The following is a 20,891-nucleotide window of genomic DNA, read 5'->3' as shown; positions in this document are numbered from 1 at the left end:
AAACTCATAGGATATAATATCTTTGTTTTATTTTGTAGGATATCCAAATGTGAAACATTTTTCTTGGGATAAATATTTAGAAGAAACAAATTCTTTACCAGCTCCTGCAAGAGCTTTCAAAGTGGTGAGATGATGTGTTTTGCACTGTATTTGTTTAATTTGTGTTGATGATATTATTTATTTGCTGAAATTTAAGAACAGAAGGAGAATGTCCTGGTAAACATTTGAGAAGAAAGTAAAAGGATAAGTGAGATATTTTTAAAATTAAAAAATTTTGAAAGTCAGAATTATTCACACAAACACACACACACATGCATACTTCCGTTTTATAGAAAAAGGACTGGAAGCTTACAAAAGGACTTTGGCATAGTCCTGCACCGTTCCCAGCTATCCCCTCACCTTCTGCTGCCTATAACTTCTCCAGAGGCTCATGTGTCTGTGGGGTTGAGGTGGAGGTGGCTCTGGGTCCCCCTTTTCCATTTCTGTCCTGTAGGGTCTGTTGTATCTTGCTAATATTCTTTCTTTCTTTTTCTGAAGCTCTCTTCTGCTTTTTGCTCTCATTAACACTTATTAGTCTTGGTGTTTTGTCTCAGCCACTTGAATGTTGTTCCTCCCCCTTTTAAAATCGGATTTTATGCTTGTTGACTTTTGCTGAGCTACCTCCAGCTAAAAATTGTCATCGTCCCTACAGGTAATCAAATAACTAAAATATCTTTGCTTCAGCCTTACGTACTCATTCCACAGCTAGGCACTCAGATTGTTTCTCTTGCATGTGTCCTTGGGATAGTAATTTTTGATAGGAAAGGTGCCATCCAGAGCCAGTCTGGGAGCTGAGAGTTTAAAAAGCTGATTCCCTAAATACTTCAACTATTTCTTATTTTTCGTAACATCGAGTCCACCTGCTCTTCCTCTGAATCTCACCTCATGACATTTTTGTTATGGCAGAAACCTCCACATGGATTCCAGAAAAAAATGAAGCTTGAGGTTGTAGACAAAAGAAACCCCATGTTTATTAGAGTTGCAACTGTCGCAGACACGGATGATCACCGAATAAAAGTAAGTACTCTGTGTGCTTTGGTTTTGGCTTTTGTTACAAGGTGCCATGCCTGGAAACTTCAGAAAAATACTTGTAAAGTCCTATATTTAAACAGTAGGAATAGGAATATGCAAAGTCAGTGACTATGCTTCTTGGAAAGTCAGCATTCATCCAAGTTTTTCTCCTTTAATCTACCTCAGACATTTTCTCTTTAATTATAAGTGACAATTTAAAGTTTTGAGTATTTGGAGAAATGTAGATACAATAAACTAATGTTCTGTTCAAAAGAAAACATATCTTCATTCTTCAATAGTATGTTTTTCTAAAAATAATTAATGTTTCTTGTAAGGTGTGTTAGATGTAGTCTTTTCAGAAGAATATACTGTCTTTGAATACAGGACAAATAAAGATAAATAGCTTGATAAATAAAAATGGAGATTCATAAAAACCTCTTATAAAACAAGCAAAAATTGGGGAAGGTGGGTTCAGTTTATTGAGTGTGGTGCAATGAGTGTAGGGTTCCAGGTTAGGGGCACTGTTGAAGGTTTTATCTGTTTCTGGCTTCAACATTTACTTCCCTTTTCAACCAGAACAGTATCCATTTTTTTTCTTCATGGGATTGTTTGGAATTACTGTTCGGATAATAATAGTTATAACAGCAAGACATTCGTCGTACATGGCGTTTTACAGGGTAGCAGTGTTCTCGCATTAGTTGACATTTGTAGTAATTGCAACGTGGGAGATGTGTGCTGTCATCCCTATTTTATTAATGAGGCAGGGACTCAGAAAGATTAAATGAATTACTTTATTCATTACTGGCAGTGGCAGAACTAAGTTTCAGTTCCATGCTATAGGAGCCTTAATCATAAGCTCATTTAAAAAAGAAAATCACATCCTCCGCTAACTAATGAGATAACATATGAGAAAAAAAATTTCAAAATAACATGAAAAACCAAACCAATGTAGTATTTATATAAAATAGAAATTTTAATGTTTAATTGTACTTAAGGTTACATAATCATGTAACATTTGTGGAAATTTTAGAAATAATGAGGCCTGTGTAAATCTTTTTCAAGTGCATTTTCTTATCAGTTGTGTTTGGTTTTGGTGTAAATCATAAAGTAACCAGAATATTTTAGATGTAGAAGTATTTTTAAAAACAATATAGGCCAGCAATCAAAAAAAAATGTGGAATTAAGCATGATATTATCTTTATAAGTCAGTGTGCACACAATTGAAAAGTACAACTGATTTTAGTTTAGGCGCATGAAAGGTTGTTCTCACATAATGACTGGTAGGAATATAAAGTATCCCAGCTGTTATGAAGAAAAGTTTTGGCACCAGAATCTTAGAATATTTTTTATTCTTTAATTCAAGATTTTTAGTAATAGGAATTTATGTTGGGGAATAACCAAAAGAAGTAGGCAACAACAAAAGCTCCAACCCAGTTCAGCCACGCTGATTTAACACCGAAGACAACACAGGCACCAATGGCAAGATAAAGTACATCTACATGATGTTAACATGAAGCATTTCAGATGCATGTTTAATATTGAGAAGTAAAAAGTTCAGGTTTAACATTATGTATAATATTATTTGATTTTTTTCTTTTTATTCTGAAGAAAAAAAACATTCTGGAAAAAAACATATTGTAGTAATAACAGTGCTTGTCTCAGGGTGCCAAGACTAATAAATCATTAGGTTTCTCTTGATAGTGGTTTCAGGAACATATGTTAGTTTCAGAATTAAAAAAATTAGGTTAACTCTTTGATTTTTACATATGAGGAAATTTTGTCCCAGAGGCGTTCAACACTCTCAAGTAGAGGACTCAGTTAACAGGAGAGGTTTAGGCTAGAATCCAGCCTTTTACTTGAAGCTGAATCCTTCCTCCAAAGCAACATCCTTGGCAGTACTTGACACCCCCCAAAAGAACTGACTGTGAGCTGTACAGTTGATGATAACCTTTGCATAATTACTGGAATGAATGTCACAGCTGAAGGTGAACACTGTACAAATATCTTGGTATGTATCATCACCTTTAAAGGTCAGTAAACAGGGGCAGTGACTCACTTCCAGATTCACTGGAGGTTGTAAAAATATAAAAGGTTTCAACAGTAGGAGTTTTTCTAATAATATGAGAGGTGATACAACAGGAAAGCTTATTCTTTTTTTTTTTTTTGCAAAGGAAGAAAAAAAAGAGGAAAATATATACTTAAATCATTAGTGTGGTTTATTATTTTAAGTTTCTCAGAGATAAAATCAAGTCTTAAAAATCTCAATGTTTAAGTTAAACAATATATAATATTCCACACTTTGGGCTATTATAATAAAAAGTTTTAAAATCTGATATTTTATCAGACCATCTTGATGAAAAACATTCCGAATGTTTTCCTATCATACGTTTTTGTAACAGAACATAATACAGTCCTTCTCCATCCATTCCAGTCCCCAGTCTGGCTCCCCAGAGGCAAGAACTTTCAGCACTCTTGGTGGTTGCTTATGATGTTTTATCTACAGTTTTCTAAAATATTATATATCCTGACATTTCTCAGTTCACCAGTTTTAAGTAAGGGCTTCTTCCTGTTATGATAGTTCAGGATTTAGATTTTTTCCCACACTTTTTTATTGGTGCATTATAGTTGATTGATGGGGTGTGTTGTTATGTAATCGTACGTGAACACATATAACAAAATTATTTGACCAATACCACTCTACAACATTCCCCCTTCCCTTTCTGTCCTCACCCTTTGGTCCCTTTCCTCCACTGATTTCTCTTTGATGTTTAGGAGATCCCGCATCTTTGTTTTCCATTTTCATCTCTAGCTTCCATATAAGAGCGAAAACATATGACCCTTCACCTTCTGAATTTGACTTATTTCACTTAACCTGGTGGTATCTAGTTCCAATTATTTCCTGCAAATGACATAACTACATTTTTCTTTATGGCTAAATAAAACACACACACACACACACACACACACACACACACACACACACACACACATTTTCTTTATCCATTCATCCTTTGATGGACAGACATCAAGGTCAGTTCTAAGTTTGGCTATTGTAAGTTGTGCTGCTCTAAACATGGGGATGCACATATCACTGCAGTGTGATTACTTTAATTCTTTAGGATAAATATCCAAGAGTGGTATAGCTAGGTCATATGGTGGTTCCATGCCTAGTCGTTTGAGGAGCCTCCATACTGATTTCCATAGCAGTTATACTAATATATTCTCTCACCAATGGGATTTATATCTTAAGCCATTCTTTTTTTCCCTTATTCTTTCAGTAATACAATATTGGTTTGGTTTTCTTTCCTTTTTCTCCTTCACTCTTCTCATTATGAGTTAGTACTACTATGCCAAGTTGTCTTTTCTTAAGACTTTTTGTTTTTCTGAGCACTGATAATCTCAGTTTATTTTATTTTATTTTTTTAAATCTTCCACTTCCTCATGAATTTTTTAACAAATGCTCCAATATTTGTGTTTGGAATCAGAAGCTCAAGTGTGTTTTTCTTTTCTTTCTTTCCTTGAAATCTTTTCCCCACAGCTCAGCAGCCGCCTCTTGAGTGGATATAGTCTAAGCCTGGGACTTCTCTTTGCTGACACACTAAATTGTATTTCATTTTCCAGAATCTAGTCATGCACTTTGATTCTCTTTGTGTACACTTATCTTGCTGAAGCACGTCTTTTTGTGTCTTCCTAAGAAAAGGGTCTGTAAGAAGCAGATTTTTTGACTCTTTGCATGTCTGAAGATGCCAGCATGCCAGCTTTGTGTTTGACTCTTACCGTGACTAGGCGAGATGTTGTGGGTAAAGAGCTGTTTCCCCTAGGGTGTTAAGAACACAGTTCTGCCTTCCTCTCAGACATGGCATTGGCTTCGGCACACCCAGGTCCATTCTGATTCTGCCTGTTTGGGTGATGTTCCTCTTGACTCTGGAAGCTTGCAGGTCCGTCTTTGCCTGGCTGATGTTCTGATGCTTTGTGGTAGTGTGCCTTGTTGCAAGGGTCTTTTCCTTTGTCAGGCAGAGTACTTGTGCATTTTCACCATGGAGCTTCATGTCCTTCAGTTTCTGGAAATGTTCTCCTATTGTTGTTTTGATAGCTTTCTCTTCTCTTTGTTCTTTCTGGAAGTCCTGCTATTCTGGTACTGCACTGGGTTGACCCTCTTATTTCCTTCTCTGCAACTCTCTCTCTCTCACTCTCTTTATTTTTTTAATTCTAAGTGCTTATAAATACTGAGCCTATTTTCCAAACCTCCTATTGCATTTTAAATTACACCTGTGATTTAAAAAAAAAAAAAAAAAAAAAGTTTTTTTTTTTTTTTCTGGTCCTCTTCTTTTTCAAATAGTATCTCTTTTTATATCTTGTCCTAGTATTATTTTTTAATCTGAGGGTACAAGTGATGGTTTTTCTTCTGTTCCTTGCTTATTTCCTGCAAATTTCTTCCTTAATTAGCATGGTCTCTGCTTTTGTTGGCTCTCCTCAAATGTCTAGTGATCCTTGATTCTGTTCATATTAAGAAAGAGGTACCATACATTGCCTGCTTTCATGGGTAGACTTAGAGTTGCTCCTCCTCTCTGTGGGGATGTGTTTAAGACCCCCCCCCCCAGTGGTGGTCAAGGCACAGATAGTACTGACACCCCCCCCACACAGTTTTCCCTATATGTATATACTTGTGATATAGTTTACTTTTTAAACTAGGACAGCATAAGAGATTATTAACACTACTTGCTAATAAAATAGAACCGTTTTAAGAAGATCTCGTAATGGAAGTTATGTGAATGTGGTTTCTCTCTCTCCCCCTCTCTTTTTAAAAATATTGAATTTACCATTTAATATTTTTGACCACTGTACCTAAGGTAACTGATAAAGGGGAAATCTTGGGTTGACTGGTGGGTTGTGCCATGGCATAGGAAAGCAAAGAGGCAGGCTTCTCCCAGAGAGAACCCCACTTTTGGCATCTGAAGCCTATAGGTTTCTGCTGGTCTGCAGCTGGGGGAAGGCTGAACTTGGCTGCTGCTGGGTGAAACGATCCATGTTACACTTCATCACATGCCCATGATGCTTTTTCTCTAGAAAGCAAACCTTTGCTCCTTTGCAGGGTGGTTGAAAAGGGCCTTGTCTCATTGGGTGGAGTGGATGAGCAGATATAAAGTTCTAAGCAGTCCCATATCCAGAGTGGGAACCAGTCTTGCCCTTTTTGAGACCCTTCTCTTCACCCACCTGTGGTATCCAGCCCATGTCCTCCTTGGCTTCTGCAGGGGAACGGAGCGACTTCTGTTCTGATCCCCTCTGTAGGTACCCGAGTTTCAGTCCTCCACTTCCCTAAGTAGTTCAGCACTCCTTGGCCTGTTTTTTCTCCCAGACTCATCATTGTCATTTCCCAACTATCAGCTGCTTTCCTTTCTTGTTTGTCCTTGTGGGTTGATGCCTTTTCAAGTATAACTTTAATTTCAGGAGAGACTGGAGGTAAGTTCCTGGGTCTTCAGTGTGTTTACTGAGTTGCCTTCATATGAACAAACGCTGGCCAAATCTTTTCTTGTTTTTAAAGAAATACTGTGCTTTCTAAAATATAACTTTTAATCTTGAAATTGTCACTGTATACAGTTTTTATAAAGGGTTTAAATTATAATTCTAGGTGAAAAATGTATCTAGTTTCCTAAACTATAGTTTTAAACAGTTACATTATCTGTTCTGTGCTCTGATCAATAATACTCTGTTTCCCTTAGAAATATAATAAAATTCAACAGTGTTGCTGAATTGTTTTTAATTCAGGATTGTTACAATAGAATAGTGTCCAAATAATTTTATATTTCTCTTTTGTGTTTGTAAAATTTGTAAATGTTTGTAAAATTTGTAAATGATATGTTTATGTGTCTTTCTCTGCTGCTGTTCTTGTTAGGCCTTTGGCTTTATTTCAGGGTAGTACCCAGCAAAAGGAGAATGGTTACTAAACGTTTCTATAACATGATGTCTTTGTTTGTTAAAAAACTCTTAATATGCTATAGACTGAAGTCTTAAAAGTTTTCAAAGATGAAATGAAACTATACAAACTTACCTAATGGTTTTTTAAATTTAGGCTTCTAAAGTTAGAATGTTAAGATTAATATTTATTTTGTGCATATTTATATAAATCTGGTAGTATATTTCTGAATGCATTTGTTCTTGATTTCTGAACTAAATTTTATACATGAAATTTTAGCCTCTAAAAATCTTCAGATTGTTTACTAGTGTAGTTTGTAGATGGTATTAGATCTGTCTTCAGTGTCTAAAGTATATTAATCTTAGATCACCTTTAAATTGCCACACTGAGATGTCAGTTTAGATGAAAACTTGGAAAGGATATGGTATCACTAGATATAATAGCTTCAATATAAACATTATTTGTATTGATACCTGAGGAAAATTAAAAAGAAACCCTTTGATCTGTGATGCTAGTAAGATTTTTGGAGACTATATTGCCATACAGTAATGTCCTACTTAGTATCATTTGGTCTCAATTCTTAATGCACATAAAAGTTACTAAGAAGTTTAGTAAATGACATACAGGTGGACACAACCCAAGCCAGACCTGTGCAGTAAGAACCTCTAGGGTGGGCTCTGCCTTTTTCTTCCTCTTCTCTTTTCCCCTCAGTATTCATAGATAATTCTGGTGTGTATCCAGGGTAGAGAGTCACTTATCTTGTTGAGGACTGGAGCTCATTTACAAAAGACAGATACTAAATTTTTTGAAATTTTGTTGTTTACAATAAAGGGAGCATGAGTTATGTTAACACTGATTCCTATGTAAAAGAAAGAATCTAGGGATGGCAAGATCAAAATAATTAGAGTTTCATGTCTAGTACAACAAAGATGATCTACTCTGATGAATTGAAAATTAGAATCCTTAAAACTTACTATAATGTCATAAATTATGATTACTCATTTATTGATAGAATTGATGTTACAAATTTGTGTTTTCAGAAAATTATCATGAATATCATTCTTAATGGTATAATTTTTTAATCAGAGGAAAGGGTGGTTTTGAGTTAACTGTGAATGCTGTTTATGTTCAGTGTATGTGAATGATGAATTATTTTATTTCTGATTCTTGAGTTCTAGGTCTAGTTTTTCCTCCAAACTAGCTATATGACTGTCAGCTAAGTAATTAATCTTTAAGAGTCTCTTTTCCTTGTTAAAATCTTATCTGCGATTTCTTCCAGGCCTGGGATTCTGTGAGGCTTTGAATCTGGCAGGGGTGGGGGGTGTAATTTAAGCTTGAGAAAGTGGATTCATTGCAGAGGACACTATTTTGAGCCCATAAATATGTACTTTTAATAATTGCATACTATTTATCCTGTGAACATATCATAATTTATTTTACCAGTTTCCTGAGTGGATCATTGGGTTACTTCTAGTTGTTTTCTATTACAAACTATTTTGTTGAGATGATCAAGTCAGTGATGATGTATTTTTGTTGATTGTTTTTGCCAATTATCTCTCAAGAAATGTCTCACCAGTTAACATTCCTATCAGCAGTCTATGGGAGTGCCCGTTTATTCTCATAGTTAACCAGCAATGGGAGTCACCAAAATGTGAGCATTTTTAGTTTTGGCAAGCTGGTGAAGCATTGCATCTTGTGGCTTTAATTTGTAGTGTTTTTTTTTTTTTTGTTTTGTTTTTTTAGTTTTAAGTTAAATTGTCTCTTCATTTGTTTACCAACCACTTATATTTATTTTCTTGATAATGAGCTATTTCTGTCTATCATATTTCTGTTGGGAGTTTTAATTTTTTATATTGATATATGTTTTAATAAAGATTAAGGAAGAAGGTACTTGATCACCTGGGTAATTTGTGTGTTTTTCAAGTTTCTTGTGGGTCTTCCGTCTTGTTGTGGTTGTATTTGCCACTCTGAAGCTTTACATCTCTTACGTAGTTGGATTGATCAGCCTTTATTTTTTAATGGTTTTGAGTTTGGTGACTTGTCATGATTACAAGTAAATTCACCCATGCATTCTTCTACAATATTTGTTGTTCAGCTTTTAATATTTGAATTTTTAATCCATTTGGCATATATTGCCTTAGAAGGAGTTAGAGATCCGTAGACTTTAAAAAAGAAGTCACTGGGGGGGGAAAAAGGTAAAATATATAAGGCATTTCAGTATTTTCTCTCATTTTAAAAGATCAAAAAAATATATGCTACCTAAAAGATGTAACTGATTCCTAGTGACATTGACTGAAAGGCTAGCTGCCCTTTTACATGGTGAGCAATAAAGTTGACAACACTGACCTCTTTGTATCTTTGAGAGATATTGTATTGATTTACAAGAAAAAAATGATATTTAAAAATGCATTTACTGGAGAGGTATTTTGTATATATTTGGATATATTTGCAGTAGGGCATTGAATTTTTTTTTTTTTTTTTTTTTTTTTTTGTAAAATCCTTAGTTAACATCTACTTGGAAGGTCTTCCTCTACACTCTTCCTTTCTGTCTCCCCTTGTTTTTTTCCCTGGTTTTTTAGTTGTTTCAGCAATATTTACTGGGTGTTCGATGTGGAGCAGAGGAAGATACTGTAATACTTGCTGTACTCACGTTACTTACAATGTTGAAAGATATGCAGAGTACACCTGTAGATCTGATGCTCAGAAGCCTTTGACATTTTTTGCTTAGATACTATGTTGAAGGTATTTAAAGGGCCTTTTGTCTCACGGGATGAATTTGTAAGTTGGGAGAGTGTATGTAAAGTTATGCTATGGGCAGAACTTCTACCATAGGAATTTTTGTGGTGGTTAATGTCCTTCTGTTCTATAGGTTCACTTTGATGGCTGGAATGGATGCTATGACTACTGGATAGATGCAGATTCTCCTGACATTCACCCTGTAGGCTGGTGTTCCAAAACTGGACATCCTCTTCAGCCTCCCTTGAGTAAGAGACACAGGATAACTTGAACAAATATTTCCATTTGCTTTTGTAGCATGCGTAATTTTTTAAAATCCCTTTCCCCTTCTCTTTTTATCTCTACTGTATATTTCTACACTATATAATCCTTTTTTATTAGATTTTTAATTATCATAGTCACCAAAACATAAAGGAAAAAAATAGTGCCTGGAAAAGTATATAGATATTCCTTTACTTTTATTAAAAAGTAAGCATTGCTTTCTAAAATTAGTGCTTTGTGAGGCAACTCACACCTGTAATCCTCATGACTAGGGAAGTTGAGGCAGGAGAATCTCAGTTCAAAATCAAAAGAGCTAGGGGTGTACCTTGGTAACGGAGTACCCCTGGGTTCAATACCTAGTACTGCCCAAAATAAACAAACAAAAAACCCTACAACAACACAACAAAATATATACAATGCTGTACACACACGCAACACACACACACACACTCAACACACACACTAACTTTTTGAAAGACAGTATGTCAGAGTATCTAAATTTAACGTATAACCCTAATATTTATACCTTATATTATAGTTTTGCAAAATGTTACCATTGGGAGAAACTGGGCAGTGTAAATGAGATCTTCCTCTATATTATTACTTACGACTACATGTGAATCTACATTTATGTCAGTAAATATTTCAGTTTAATTCAGTTTTTAAAAATAGATGAAAAGAGTACTTAACATATTATGATCTCAGTTTTGGAGGAGGATAAATAACTTTTAGAAAAAAAACATAGGAAATATGATATACTGTAGTCAGGTTTTTTAAAAAATATCAATGTTCTTTATTTACTTTACTTTTGGTTACTGCTTATAAACTGCTTATGGGCACAACAACACAGGTACATGGTGTTCATTGCAGCATGTCTAAAATAACAAAACTTGAAAATATTGTTTAAATAAATTATGGTGTATCATACTGCAGACACTGTACAGAGGTCATGAAGAATGTTAATGTTGCCACAGGAAGATTTATAAGACAAGTTAAAAACCAAAGGAGAGTGTCTCAGAGCAGTACACATCTGTATTGTACCTTTTATATGGCAAAACAAAACCAGAAACCTGATACGTGTTCATATACACATATAGATTGAATCTGAATGTTTAGAGGCACATTAGGGAGGGTAAAGCTTCCCCTATGTGGCCCAGATGAAAGGTCAGAATACAGAGAAGAGCCAGAAAGGGGGTTTGTAATCCTTATCCCGTATTGTTACATATTGTTTGAAGTTTTCACAGTGTGTGAGTATTAGGTAAATTATATTATCTACTTGATAAATATTTTTTTAAATTTTTTTATTAGTTGCTCAAAACATTACAATGATCTTGACATGTCATACATTTGATTCAAATGGGGTATGTAATCTTAATCTTATTTTTCCACATGTACAGATTGCAGGATCACATTGGTTATATAGTCATGTTTATACATAGGGTCATACTAGTGTCTATTGTATAAAATTTTCTCATTAAGATTTATCTTATGTAATTGATGGAATTCTGAGAAAGATCAGAGTTTACATTTCACTATTGAAGAAAGAAAGATAAATCGTGTGGACTAAAGGCAAATTGCAAACTCATGTTATTTGAATCACCTAGTATGAAAAGTTATTTCTTATTTATTTAGTTCTACAAGTTTGTATAGGTTGTGAATGAAGTCAAAGAGAAAACTCTATAAAATAGAGATTTTTAATATAGTTTTAACTTTTATAGAATCTGCTTGTTTTTCTGTTTTTGATTCAAAAATTGAATTTTTAAGGACTTTTTTCTTCCCCTTTTCTGATCCTAAATATTTAATTGTTACCGATGACTGCTTAACTTTTTGTCCCACTTTCTTTTTCTTTTAATTTTATTTTAAGGCCCATTAGAGTTAATGGAAGCTTCAGAACATGGTGGATGCTCAACCCCAGGATGTAAAGGGATTGGCCATTTTAAGAGAGCCAGACACCTGGGCCCTCACAGGTAAGTGCTCAGCATACACTACTGCTCATGTGACACATTTTCTTTCTCTCTCTCCCTCTCCCTCCCTCCCTCCCTCTCTCTCTCTCTCTCTCCCTCCCTCCCTCTCTCTCTCTCTCTCTCTCTCTCTTTTTGTAGTTGTAGGTGGACATAATATCTTTATTTTTATTTATTTATTTACTTACTTATTTTTCTGTGGTGCTAAGGATTGAACCCAGTGCCTCACATATGCTGGGTGAGTGCTCTACTACTGAGCCACAACCCCCGCCCTTCACTTGACAAATACTTAAATGGTCATATGATGGCTTCCTGTTCTCTGTGTGTATGTGTGTGTGTGTGTGTGTGTGTGTGTGTGTGTGTGTGTAATGATTTCATTCTAATAGATGTGAACTAATTTTAAATTTAGATTCTATAAGAAACATGGTTACCATGGTGACTGTGTAAAATTGAAGCATATATCTGAAGTTAAATCTTGCTGGAGAAAAATGCATTCGTTGTTTAAAATAGATTTACTCCAGCTATTTGGCTCTTTGTGGCATTCTGCCTTGTTTTATAGATGTGTGGCTTCTAGTTATTTTAAGTTTGCCATTAGTAATGAGAAGGGACCTTGTTGAAAATATTTTGTAGAATATTATGTGATTTGGTGACTTAATAGTTTGAATAATGAGAGGTTAGATTATTGTGGATTAGCAGTGAAGATCACAAAAAAACACAAATATAATCAAACATGAGAAAGTGGAGATGAGAAGTGTTTTTCAGTATTTTTCTCTTGCTCATAACTAAAAGGAAATTAATCTCTACATTTAAATTTAATGTTATTGTTTAGTTGATTTGGTGATCTTTGTAGACATTCTGAAAATATTAGTAAAATACCAATAAATTCTTGTGATTTAACTGGAACTTTTTAAGAAATAAAAACATCATCCATTTGGTGTGTATTAAAATAATGATTTGTCAGTGTGTTGCAAACTCATGTTATTTGAAACACCTACTGTGACAAGTTATTTCTTATTTATCTAGTTCCCCAAGTTTATATAGGTTGTGAATCTGCTTAACTTTTTGTCTTAAAAATTCTGAAAATTTTCTACCTAATCCTCTAAGTATTAATAGGAATTGCAAGATTGGTATAATTATTTTCACCTGGGTATAGTTTCCTCTTTCTTTCATCTCTGTGACCTCTAATCCTGCTTATCTTCTTTTTGCAATACTCCTCCCTATTTCTTATGAGGATCAGTATGTCCCAGAATAAAAAATCTGAACAGAGGATGATGATTCCATTTGCAAGGATCCATTAGCAATCCTTTTTTGGATTAATTTACTGGATTAATTTAAACTGCGTTTAAAATACTACATCTTGAAAGTTATTAAATATTACCTAGTGAAAGCAGCTGAATTATTTTTCAGGCATTTATATAAGTCTAAATACCAGAAATAATTCATGAGCATGCTAATTTGCCATTGTACATTTAGTAAATATTTTGTGAGCAGCCAATAGAACAATGAATGCATATCGACCATTTATTTACTCTGTGCAAGAGATTGCCCTAATTGTTCTACATGTATTGGATAGCTTTCAGAACAACCCAATGATATCAGAGCTGTTACTTTCCCACAAGATTTGGTGAGGCCACTGAGACACTAGAGAGGTTTCATAACTCGCCTTACAGCTGGTTTGATGGGAGCATTGTATAGCTTGAGGCTCTGTATTCTTTACCACTCCCCCTGGCTGCTTTTCAAGGCACTACTCCATGAATCATCATCTACCTAGCCTTCAAAGACTCATGTACTGATGGAACTAGAAAGCTATACACAATTTAATTAAAATATAAGATACAAAACAATAATTAATGTTGAAGCTTTGTCACATTTACCTTAGCACTATACAATCCCATGACATTCACTGGACTAAAGGCAAATTGCTCAAATGTGAAGGAAAAGAATAAAGAAATTCAAAATACAGGTGAACACTGACAGTGTGCTGTTGGGATGCCATTGAATTTTTATTTACTCTTTGGTGATCAGGGGCCTCTGGACAGAGGAATGCAGTTCACAGAATGGGTGGGAGGCTCCACCTTCTGCCCAAGTGCCCCCTGCTCTTCTCAGCCTTTGGGCTGGGTTTTCTTAGGCTCCCAGACTAGGCTGTCCTATTTTCGACTCCCAGTGTTCTTTATTCTGGCAGGATATTAATCCTTAAAAGGCCAGCCTGCTTTCCATTTCTTTAGTAGGCTCATGGAATAGCTTGCTGCATCATGGATATTCTTTGAAAGGTTCATTTCACTGGCACTTATTTTTGTCCTTGCAAAGAATGCTGCGTTTAGGAAAACATAATGAGAAAATTCTCTCTGGATTAATTTACTGAGAAACTGCATAAATCAAAACATGCATTCTTTGCTTAGATAACAAGGAAAGATGCTCTTTTAGCATGAATATAGTCAGTTTTATGCACACATAAGGAAAAGACTGTGTTTTGACTAGCATTTGTTGCTATCATCTCTGAAGATTATAAATTGAATTTGATCCAAGAAGTGTTAGAAACAGAACATGCATCTCAGTAATGAAGTTTGAGAATGTGACCTTTTTTTAATGTTGGAATAAAAATGATCATTGAGAGTGTCAGATGTGGGGTACCATGTTTTCTAGGGATATTCCTAGCCATATTGCTTAATTCTAACCCCCTAGTAAAGCAGCATTAATAGCAGTAATTTGGTAAGATGTAGTAGAGATGTCCCACACACTATTCCAAGGACTCACATGTGTGACCTATTTAATAAGCTCCTCAAGTCTGTGAATTGGGCACCATCTTGCAGATATGGAGGCTGAGGTTCGATGCCTAGGTGTGTGCCCAGGATGAGCGTCAGAAGAAGCAGGATTCACCCCAGCCCTGATGGGCATCTGCGTCTCTGCATATGTCTGTATGTTGGTTTTCCTGTTAGAGCCTGTCTTGTGTTTTTTTTTTTTTTTTTTTTTGTCAGGACAGAGTGTGAGAATGATCATAGGAACATTTAAACTGGAGATCTTGCCTGATTATTTAAATAAATATGCTTCCAGTTATAAAGTTTTTAAAATGGCAGTGGAAAGTAGTGAGTCAGGTGGTCCTTTCACCTTACCTAATGAGCAGACCAGTGTTACCTAGAAAAAATAGCCCCCCTGAGAGGGACCATTAGGCAAGTATTTGTCTAAATGGCTGATATGGAATTATTTGCTAATGGAGCCACGTGCAGCCTAATAGAGCCCTTAAAGGAGAGAACAGTGTAATCCTATGTTCTGTTCCTCTGCTCTGAAGAATTGTGTAATGGTGAATTGTGTAATGTGAATGTGTGTGTGTGTGTGTACCCAAAATGGAATACACACACATTATTTATAGAATGAAACCTTACTAAGGTTTTGTCACTAGAAGCTTAATACGTGAAAAACGAGAAATTATTACATGTATTATAAGACTGTAACTCTTTGTATCAGTACTAGTGACTTTTCAAAGTTCATGTACAGTTTTAAAAATAATAACTTGTATTTATACATTACAGAAGAAATAGTAAACAGAATACTCAGCGCTTCTAATATGATAAAAAATTACAAATCTCTCATGATCCTTTAAGCAGGAGACATAGGAATGACCTCAATTCCTTGAAAACATGATTATTTATGAATTGCAGTATAGTTCTTATCCTAAGGGGGAGTTAGTGTGGATGGGTGAGGTTACTGAAATACTTGGCATATGTCTGTATGTTGGCTTGCCTTGAAAGGCATCAGGTAAGAATTATTTTACAAAGTTCCTTGACCTTGAGCCAGTGCTTCACCTCTCTGTCAGTGTCCTTATTTGTAAAATGGGTGTCAGTAGTATTTGACTACTAGGAGGATGTGATAAAGTACCTGGGACAGTACCTGGTACTTAGTAAGTGTGTGGTACGTTTGAGCTGCATACGTCTAGAGAGCAGGTGGCAGCTTCATGTTACAAGAATGGTACTTTCACATCCATTTCATTGTCATGGATTAGGAATAAGAAAATTGTTCAATATTCCCACGCACTCTTTACCCATATGGCACAGCAGTTAAGAGACAGCCAGAGCTCATGGTCAAACTCCACCAAGAACTATTTGAGTGACACTGCCCAGTTGCTCTGTCCAAGCCTCAGTTTCTGCATCTGCTAAAATGAGTATTGTAGTAGGAACTACTTCCTAGGGTTGTGAGAGATGAATTAGGTAAGACACATAGAGCACCTAACCTGATAAGGTGCCCAGAGAGGTCACAGTTTACTGAGGATGATAAAGAAATAGCCTGGAAAGTTGTGCTTGATCCTTACTGAATGGAGGACAGAGCAGCAGAGAGCATTTAGAACCAGGCTGCCTGCTCTCTTGCACAGCATGTTATCCCTTTAGTGTTAAGGCTGCTTGTGTTTTGTGGCATCCCCTTTCTTCATCACCTCCTGCTTCAGTAGCCAGTGGCATTCTCCTCCGCCCCACAGGAGCGGCAGAATGGATGGTGTGCAAGCATTTTTTATTTTTCTCAGGGCTCAAAAGAAGTGAAAGGGTCAGTGTAAAGTCAATAACTGATCATCACAGGGCTCCCTAGGTAGGTGGTGTTTACCTGCTCATTAGTAAATTTCTGCGGAGAGCCTGTGGTTATTTTCCCTACTTTGGATTGAGAATTTTGAGAGTCCCTTCTGGGCTCTGGCAATCTGTTGTCCCAAGGAGAGAGAGAAAGAGAGACAGAAAGAGATTGATTTAGATAGTAAGCATCATCTGACCAGCATTTCTGCTTTTTTCTTGGCTACCCAAGTTTACAAAGGTGATCAAGAAATATCTGTTGTTCTTTCATTTATTCAATAAATATATGAAGTCCTGCCCTGAAGAGCATGTAATGTAAGTCATCTACTCTGTGCCTATGATGTTTAGCTGGGGACCCAACCATCTAAGAATCCTGCAAGTCTTTGTGTTGTTGGGACTGTGAACAGGACCTCTATGTTCTTTTATTTGCTTTATGTCCCATCATATTCCAGGGTGAACGTATACACTGTTGTTCACTGATCGCAAAGCCACAATAAGTGAACTTAACAATAAGTGAAACTTGATGATTGTGCTATTCTAGGATTAGCAGCATATTGTCAAAAGAAACAAAAACATTGTCTTTGAATTTTTTTTTCTTCTCTTTTGTTGTCAGAAAATCCAAATAGATAAATTTGCAATAAAAATATAAAATAAGAGGAATGAATGATGGTTAAGATCTGAGGCAGGTTAATGTATTTCCTTTGTCAGAAAAAGAGAATAGGCCAGGCATACAGTGGCACATGCCTATAATCCCAGGGGCTTGGGAGGCTGAGGCAGGAGGATCGTGAGCTCAAACCAGCCTTCGCAACTTAGTGAGGCCCTAAGAAACTCTGTGAGATCCTGTCTCTAAATATAAAAAAGGGCTAGGGATGTAGCTCAGTGGTTAAGTGCCCCTGGGCTCAATTCCCAGTACCAAAAAAGAAGAAACAAAAAGAGAACAGGAGTTAGCAGGAGGAGCTAGTTCTGTTTTTACTCTTCAGGGATGGGGGACAGGGAGTAGGATTTACTGGAGATGATAAATTTTGGTCTTAAACGTATCTCTTATTAGGTGACCTAGGATATCTGAGTAGAAGCATTTTGCAGACATTTGGATTCTGCCTCAGGATCAGTGTTAGGCAAGTGCTACCTCCTATAAGGTACTGCAAGGGAGGAGCCTGGTTTCCTTCCTCAGGAGGTTACATTGTGGGCAGAAGACGCCCCCTTCCCAGTTGAATGTTGCCATCCAGGTTTTTCATCTTGAGAAGTGGTAAGAAAGCAAGTCAAACTTGGCATCTGCTCCACTATGAAATTGAGGAAGAGGTCAGGGCATGGCAGGGAGCCTGTGGTCAGTGGCATGAGTGTGCGGCCCAGGAGCCCCATCCTATGCGGACCATTCCAAGGGACTGTGCTGGTGCACCCTGCTCTCTTCCCAAGCCTGATCCTCCAGCCTTCCTCTGTATTCCTCTTCTCAGTAAGATGAATAAAACAGAGCACTCATTCTGCTGAGCTGATTCACTACTGTATGACCTTGGACAAGTAGTATTTCTGCTTGGATGGCTAATTCCTGATATGCCCCATATCTACTTATCCCTAGTCATTCTTATCTCAAAAAAAGGACACAAGTGGTGTTTCTGTTACCAACAGTTCTTCAAGCCAGAAACCTAAAGGCTGTTTTTACATGCCATCCCTTGTTCACTCACAGGTCACGTTGGGATCACAGAAGATGCTATGATGGTCCTTTTTACTTTTCCTCCATTTCGGCCACATATATGCACATCACCATCGTGTCTTTACTCTTAAATTCTTACCTTGCTCCAGTTTTGCCCCCTTGAGATCTAGCCACAAGGCAGCCTGAGTGATTTTTTTTTTAAGTTAAACCCTAACATTCCCTTACCTGAAGCTCTCCATGATTTCCAATAAACCAAAAGTAAAATTTTTACTGCAGACTGCTGATCCCTGCATGATCCTCATCCTGTCTGCATCTCCTGGTTTGCCTCATTTTCACATGCTGGCCAAGCTGGTCTGTCTCTCCCTCAAACACTTCTGGCTTTATGTCCCACATCCTGGACCAGTCTCCCCTACAAGTGGACTGAGCATCTGCTTTCTGACCATTAGGGCTCTGCCCAGATGCTGCTCCTCCCAGGAGACCTCACATCCTCTCATATGTCATACTGTTTTACTTTCTTCAGTGTGAAGTTCTTTAACTTATTTGGATGATCGCATTGCCCATCTCCCCATAGACTATCAGCTCCATAAGATCAGGATCTAGTCTTTTTATTTTCTATTATATTTCCAATGCCTTGAAAGGTAATTAGCACATAATAGGCACTTGATAAATACTTGCTTGATAAATACGTACAAAATTATTGGAATAATTAAAGACTGAAGTTATTGAACTTTTTAAGCCCTAGTTTATCTCATGAAATGCTTTCTTCATAGTGTGTTGGGAAGAGTAAGCAAAATGTAGCATGAAAAGCACTTAGCCCTATGCTTGATTGATAGTAAATGCTCCATAAATATTATTGGCTATTGCTTTTGTTATTGTTGGGTTAGCATTATGTGAATTTATATCAACATATGATCAGGTGTTATTTACTTTTTTCTTTTGCTTAACCAGTGTACAGTAGCATGTAGTTAAATGATATAAAGGTTGCATTTTTTCTTATAGGATATTAACGATAAATTTTATAAGCCATTATTAGAATTATCTTGTAGGAGAATCTCTTCTTTCTTCCCAGGAGTGTGTATCAGATCCTCTTGGTGGTTGGTAAATAAGCATTGTTTAAAATTTCCCCTGAGTAATTATCCATATTCTCACTTTGACCTAAACTAAAGAAAAGAACACATAAGACATGAATATAATTTACCCAAAGAAAAACCATTTCCAGATTTAAGAAGATTTCCTGGGGCTGGGGCTGGGGCTGTAGCTCAGTGGCAGAGTACTTGTTCTTGCATCAGGAGTCTCTGTAGGCCCTGAGTTCCATCAGAACCCCAGAGTGGAGTCTGGGGGTGCTTCCTATACACAATCAAGGTAGACAGTTAGTTAGAGAGGTTGGTGAGATACAGGTTCTCACTTGTTTTGGCTTCTCCACTTGTTTTGAAGACTGGAATGCTGAGACCCAAGCACAGGTGTCTACTAACTAGTGTTAAATTAACAATTAATGACCTTGATTTCCTTTGCTTAGATAATAGGAGCCATCATCCTCAGACCTCAGAGCTTACCTGCAGGCACAGAGAGGGAAGAGAAAGGAGCTACAGGGGTGGTTGTCCAAGTCAGCTTCTGGTCCCTTTTCATATTAGGGATAGGATTAGCTATATGTGTGTATTTTCTAATACATTAGCTGTAGGTGCAGCACCTGAGGATGGGAATGTTCACAGGGGGTCCTACCTCTTTTGGAGGCAGCAACTATTACAAAGGAAATTTAGTAGCTCTTGACTCTCTGGAGCCTGGAGGATCCCTTTAGGAAGCAGATGTGCCCCATTGACCAGATTAGTCTCTCCTACTTCTCTCAGGAGCCCTCCTGTGATGTCTTTAAGCATTTTCTTCTCGGAGATATGCACAGCTTTTTACCCTTGAACAATACAAAGAAAATTTTTCAATGACCATTGCTTAGTTTTAAAGATTGCAGCAAATTGCTTCTTAAGAATCTATGCAAAGGCATGTTTTCTATCAGACTATACCTAAATTATGTTTTAAAGATACAGTATTTCATATAATAGGTTTGATCGTATGTATAAACATATATAAATATACATAACATACTCAGATCAGCTTTAGAATTTTATAATCTGTAGCCTGTCATTTAATTGAAAGAAGTAAGTATGGTCTAATGGAAATGTTCTTTTCTTTTTATTTTAATCTGTTAGTGCTGCCAACTGTCCCTATTCAGAAATCAATTTGAATAAAGACCGCATTTTCCCAGACCGCTTAAGTGGTGAGATGCCTCCAGCTAGCCCATCATTTCCAAGAAATAAAAGGACAGACACAAATGAGAGCTCTTCATCTCCTGAAATCAGGTAATTAAAATGATGATATTTGTGTTGTTGGGAAGCACTCTTGTTGAAGAGGTTGCCTGTCTTAGACATTTTATGTTCTGTGGTAATGTTTTCTTGTGCATTGTTGAAAAGGCACTTCATCTATGAAATGATGGTGGGGTTCAGTGCTTGACAGCTCCCCCTCTTCCATCCTGACTCACATTTTCCCAAGAGATCAAAGAGTCTTTCCTCTACTTCTTCTTGTTTTCTTCTTAACCTTAACACAAATCTGGCTATGGTGGCTCATACTTGTAAATTCAGGGACCTGGGAGATGAAGATGGCTTGAGCTCAGGAGTTCAAGGCTGGACTGACCTCCATTTGAAAAAAAAAAACAAAAAAAAAAACTAATTTCAGTGTGTAGCCCTAGGCTGGAAACACTGTCTTTAGTAGGTAAAAAAATGGTCTTC

The 20,891-nt window shown here is 36.5% G+C and overlaps 1 protein-coding gene across 4 annotated transcripts in view; it reads left to right on the top strand.

Annotated features, from left to right (window-relative positions):
• L3mbtl3 (L3MBTL histone methyl-lysine binding protein 3) overlaps positions 1 to 20,891 on the top strand; it is a 108,737-nt gene that overhangs the window by 62,592 nt on the left and 25,254 nt on the right. For all 4 annotated transcript variants that reach the window (XM_076859749.2, XM_076859746.2, XM_076859748.2 and 1 more), the window contains 5 exons: positions 39 to 124; positions 946 to 1,056; positions 9,834 to 9,948; positions 11,826 to 11,928; positions 20,316 to 20,465. In XM_076859749.2, coding sequence (XP_076715864.2) covers positions 39 to 124; positions 946 to 1,056; positions 9,834 to 9,948; positions 11,826 to 11,928; positions 20,316 to 20,465 — 565 coding nt within the window. The remainder of the gene's footprint in view (positions 1 to 38; positions 125 to 945; positions 1,057 to 9,833; positions 9,949 to 11,825; positions 11,929 to 20,315; positions 20,466 to 20,891) is intronic.

The sequence above is a fragment of the Callospermophilus lateralis genome, chromosome 6 (assembly GCF_048772815.1).
Source record: "Callospermophilus lateralis isolate mCalLat2 chromosome 6, mCalLat2.hap1, whole genome shotgun sequence".
Taxonomy (NCBI): domain Eukaryota; kingdom Metazoa; phylum Chordata; class Mammalia; order Rodentia; family Sciuridae; genus Callospermophilus; species Callospermophilus lateralis.
This window is presented reverse-complemented; position numbering and strand designations above follow the sequence as displayed.